We start from the raw sequence: 5176 nt of genomic DNA, 5'->3' as shown, positions 1-5176 counted from the left end.
TGTTAATTTAGGTTTTTATTCTATTTCACTTTAAAGAGCAAAAGTTTGTGATGTTAAACTTTTATCAGTCCCAGAGCTCAGAGTCCAAATGACAGAGAAAATGAAAGTAAAGAATGCAAAAAACAGCCAACGTCAAAGTGCCCAGACTGAAACACTCTGTATTTGGCAATCACTTCTCTCAGCTATGTTTGAACACAGACACTTTTCGACTTGAAAATTCCCTGTTACCCAACATCAAGAGTTACTGATGCAATTTCCAGAGCCAACAAACACGTAGATGCACTTCATGGCTGCATGTAACAATAACTTCCATTATTGATTAATCCATTAATTAGTTTTTGATTGATTATTAATCATTTAGTCTATAAAATGTCAGAAAATAGTTAAAAATGTCTGTCACAATTTCCCAGAGCCCGGGGTGATGTCTTCACATTGCTTGTTTTGTCTGATCAACAGTTGTAGCCTAAACCCAATATAGTTTTACGAAATAATCTTAACTCAGGGTCCAGATACTAGCTTTTTGGGTGCTTTCAACCACATCTCAAAGTCATCATCATCATCAGTTATCACTTCACAGAAGTTCCACACAAACTCCATTCACTGCTGAAGATTGTGAGATGTGGTTAAAAGCCCTGGAAACAGCAAATAAGTGGACCTTGATTTAAGATGAATTTATCAAAATATTACTTCCAAGGTCAAGAATGAATTTTGATGCTTATATTGATTAACAAATTATAAAGATTTCACCAAAGTCGCCATCAAATGTAGTTTTTTATTCTCTGATCAGATGTTTCCTGATCTAAATCTTCTTGGAAATCTTCTTTGGAAATTTTATTCAAGCAAGTTCTTCAACACTAATGCATTTAAGAGTTTGGTCCATCCATCCATCCATCCATCCATTGTCAACCGCTTATCCTGCGTACAGGGGCGGGGGTGCTGGAGCCAATCCCAGCTGACATTGGGCGAAAGGCGGGGTACACCCTGGACAGGTCGCCAGTCCATCGCAGGGCTTTAAGAGTTTGGTGTATTTATTTTTAAAAAGGGTTAAAACGTGTTATATGTTCCCTCCTGAGCGGTCATAAAAGTTGGCAATGAATTATTTGTCAACTGAGTGATTAATTAATCAACTAACTTATGAGCGCTACTGTCATTTTCAATTTGGATGCAGAGGAGATTATTCACATGCACAGCCATACTGGTGGCTCGGTGAGGCTCTGCTCAGACACAGGGTGCTTCGAGCTAACTGCTAATGTCAGCATGGATCAGGATTAAGAAATCTACTTTACTGAAACCCTTTGTGTGTGGGAAACATAAGTTTTTCAGGACAAAAAATTCAAAACATTCAGAGGTCAAAATGCAGAATGTAAGCGTGTCTTACCAGCTTGTTGTTCTCAAAGACATTTTCCTTCTTCAGTGAATCAAAGTTGCTGCAACAGAGGAAGAAAAAAAATTAGTAACAAAACACATGTGATCCAACTTCCCTTCCTCATCTATTTGTTGACAAGCAGTACATGTTTTATTTGTGTCATGCACATCAAAATATATCATGACACTGACAATGTGACAATTCAATTCAATTCATTTCACGGTTGCTGTGGTGTCACTGATGCATTCATCACAGGCCTGATAGTGTTTATAGTGAGCAAACTGAAGCAAATCCTTTAACCAATATTTAGTACTTCAGCCCATGTAAACATTAAACATGCAGCTACACTGGTCTGGCTGCAGGTAAAAACTGGAATGGAAAGGATTGGAGCAGCTGTTCATCTTAAAACGAAACTACAGTCTGTCTGTGTTCCATAATGACTTCTCTGGAACAAAACCAGGCATATCTGTAGTTCAACTGGAGACGGTGAGTCAATTCTTGGGAAAATTTTTAAAAATTAAGCCAAAGTCTAATGTTGAGAGATCTTATTCAAACCATATTGTGCCAAGATGTTACAGCTTTCAAGTACAAAATATTCAACATTATTGCCTTGTGGAACATCCCTGGTAGTGATCAGTGAGTCCTGGGAAAAAACAAAGACGGTGTCCTTTTTACTTTCAGGCAAAAATTGAATTCCAAACATTTGATCAAGGCACCGGACTGAAAAGGATGTTTAACACACACACACACCACACACACACAAACTGTAGTAGATCCCATGCTGAAATTGAGATTTTCAGCTCTAATTACACACACACTTCATTCCAAAAAGTAAGTAACATGGGTCACAGAGATGGGAGGAGATGGAACAAGAAGTTGTGTCTTATTTTGATTTACACCTACAAGAACAAACACAAGAAGAGCTGTTTTGTGGTAAGTAGCCTACAAATCAAGTTTTAAGCAATATTCTGGTCAACGACAGGTCTGTTTGCTGAACAAATGACATTTGAAAGCTGTGAAGTATTTTTCACATTTCAATGCAAAGGCCTAGTAGATATATGTATTTTAGATGCGGCTATTATGGAAGCAAATAATGACTGATTCCATCCAAAACATTATTTGCTGACATAGCATGACATATATAATGTTGTTCTCTCAGTTATTTTTAACTGATGCAGAGAAAGAGGTGAGTAAATGTCCAGTCATGTTAGTTAAGTAAGATAAATAGTTCCAGTTCATTTTAAAACCATTCAGACCTCCTAGGGGCCAATATACTGACCCCTTTGGTCACTTAGCTCCAAAGTCCATTGAGCTCCTGCTCCTGTTTTCCCTGCAGACCCATGAAGCTGAAGTTTGTTCCCTTTCATCAACTGCTGAAACTTGTCAAAAAGCTGGTAAGTATAACCAATATTCGCCTTCTAACTATAGGCTAAGAGTTAAATGTTTTAAACTAGCCACGACACAGACAACACTGACTGACTCGCTGAGGTGCGTTTTAAAATGTTCTGGTGTCAGTAGGCTACTTACATGAGATCGGGTCTGTGTTTGTGGATGAGGGCGCAAAAAGCCAGGCCGTCCCTGAAGGACGTGGTCATGTTTGTGATGGACACATCCCGGTAACCCTCACACCGGACCCGGCACCACTGCTGCAGCGCCTTCACGGCCGACATCCCGGAGCTCAAACCCCGAACTGATCCGTGTGTGAGTGCAGCGGCGCCGCTGTTGGCTCACAGAGCTCCCCCTCCGTCCCTCCCTCCAGCAACACACTTCAGAAACTTTCCACAGTAACTTGGACACGCTGGATCCGGGAAGTGACAGACAGCAGTAGCCTACTGTGTGTTCGTGAGCGTTTGTGGGAATCACCTTAATTCTCAACTGAGAAAGTAGAAAGAATGTGGATGCGACACCTGCGAAAGGTTGAGAGTGACGAGGAATGGGTGGAGTTCAGTCCGCCTTTGTTTCTTTAAACCTTCTCCGCGTCTCTGTGTGTGTGTGTGTGTGTGTGTGTGTGTGTGTGAGACACTGGGCTACATAAGACAGACTAATCACAGGCCATAGATATGATCTTAGAGATATGCGTTCATGAGTCCAAATTACTCAGGAATTTTTTAACTATGAGCGACCAAAAAAAAGTGTGCAAAGTCTTAGGCTAATCCATTCATTCAGAATAAAAACCTGCTCCGGTTAATTCTCCAGATTGCCATGAATATTAGGCTATGTGTATGATGATTTTTATTTCCTTTTGGCACACTTGTAGTTAAAGACAAGACCACAATCAGCTGCCTTTAAAAATCCCATTACTATAATTTGTGTTTAATTTTTTCATCTAAACTCCTTAAAACCCACAAATACCCAGAGACAAAACTGAGGGCACATTCATCAGAGCTGCTAAATCACCACTCACATAAAAAGTTACCACAGCATATTTAGGATTTTACATTTCTATTTCCTGAGCTATGACAGGAAATAGTAATATTTATTCAACGATCATAATGTGGAGCTATTTTAGTATGTTAGATCGAGGATAAAAGCAAGGTGTGGTTGTTACTTGTGTAAGTCAGCCTGCCCTGTCCTGTCTGCGGGTTGTATTGAAAGAGGCGGGTTGAAGTCACCTGACACCTCACCTGCACACATGATCAGTTCATAATGCAGCAGGCCGACAGCAGAGGGACTCTGTCTTTCTGATTCAGACTATAGCTGCGTACTTTGCTTCACCCTATTGACTGCATTGTAATGTTTGTTTCTAGTTCTGTTTATTTGTTTATTTATTGCTTTGTTAGCGAAATAATCTGCAGATTTCACTTAAAATTAGGAGGAAAGTTTGGCCATGGGAAAAAGAAAAAAAAAGCTATAGTTACTGGTCTAGCGCCACCATGCGGCCATTTATAAAAGACCACAAACGCCTATCTGTCACCAAGTCCCACCCACAAAATTTTCCATAATGTTGAATTTTAAACAGTGTTTCCAATATTGCTTTTTCAATTTGTATGAATTTTTCACCAAATCTAATACATCGGCTATTTCAATATATCCTTTAAAACATTTTTAATTCGTTTTTGGTTGTTCTAGCCCATATTAGCCAGGTGGCCAAATAAAAAAAAAAACTGTGCTGTGTGTTTAGTTTTAGAGAGTTCAGATGCAAACTGAAATTTGTAGATTCTCTGTTATTAAAATTAAATTAAATTAAACGAAAGATTGTGCTTGATTGGAAAGTGCAGATACTTTGCTTCCAAATACTTTCACTCAAGAATTCGGTGAAACATTTATCATGTATTCCCTTTTTTTTGTTTTGTTGCAGTTAACGTGAAAATGTGAAAATGCTTGTTTCATGTAAAATGTATTTCTTCAGAAGTGGTGCTTTTCTCCCTTGTTTGACTCACCATGTTAGAGGACTTTACAGTCAGTCACACTACAGAGTTCATTGGGTCAGTGCGGTCCAGCACTTTGTCCCAGACTGAAATCTCTCAATGACTTTTGGATAAATTGAAATTGTGTACACATTTATGGCCCCCAAAGAATAATTGCTCCTGACTTTAGTGATCCCTTGACTTCATGAATCATGAGGTTGGCATTTGTGGTTTTGTTTGAAAAGTCCCAATATCTATTGAATGGATTGTAATGAAATTTCATTCAGACATTCATGCCCCTAGGATTAATTGTAATCACTTTAAAGATCACTGTTCCTAGAATGACACAATCAGGTCAAATTTTTAATTTGTCCAATACTTCGGTTTATGAACAAATACTAACAAAACTAATCACACGGCTATCTGCCTCAGCAGTAGCCTACATTTTCTGGTCTATTCCATA

The 5176-nt window shown here is 38.9% G+C and overlaps 1 protein-coding gene across 1 annotated transcript; it reads right to left on the bottom strand.

Annotated features, from left to right (window-relative positions):
- Nucleotides 1–1237: 1237 nt before the first annotated feature.
- Nucleotides 1238–3725, bottom strand: LOC119911256 (MICAL-like protein 2). Its single transcript, XM_038730069.1, has 2 exons — nucleotides 2894–3725; nucleotides 1238–1427 (listed from the first exon to the last, which is right to left on the bottom strand). The coding sequence occupies exons 1-2, from the start codon at nucleotides 3034–3036 to the stop codon at nucleotides 1343–1345; spliced, it is 228 nt and encodes a 75-aa protein (XP_038585997.1). The 5' UTR covers nucleotides 3037–3725; the 3' UTR covers nucleotides 1238–1342.
- Between the last annotated feature and the right edge of the window lie 1451 nt (nucleotides 3726–5176).

This window comes from Micropterus salmoides, unplaced genomic scaffold (genome assembly GCF_014851395.1).
Source record: "Micropterus salmoides isolate LMB-PRFRI ecotype aquatic unplaced genomic scaffold, ASM1485139v1 Ms_hic_scaffold_1985, whole genome shotgun sequence".
NCBI lineage: Eukaryota > Metazoa > Chordata > Actinopteri > Centrarchiformes > Centrarchidae > Micropterus > Micropterus salmoides.
The sequence above is the reverse complement of the archived record's forward strand: the minus strand, read 5'-3'. Positions and strand labels throughout refer to the sequence as shown.

Coding starts and splice junctions, on each gene's coding strand:
- LOC119911256 (XM_038730069.1), bottom strand. CDS start 3,036: ATGTCGGCCGTGAAGGCGCTGCAGCAGTGGTGCCGGGTCCGGTGTGAG. Junction 1,428..2,893: donor AAACACAGACCCGATCTCAT/GTAAGTAGCCTA, acceptor CCTCTGTTGCAG/CAACTTTGATTCACTGAAGA.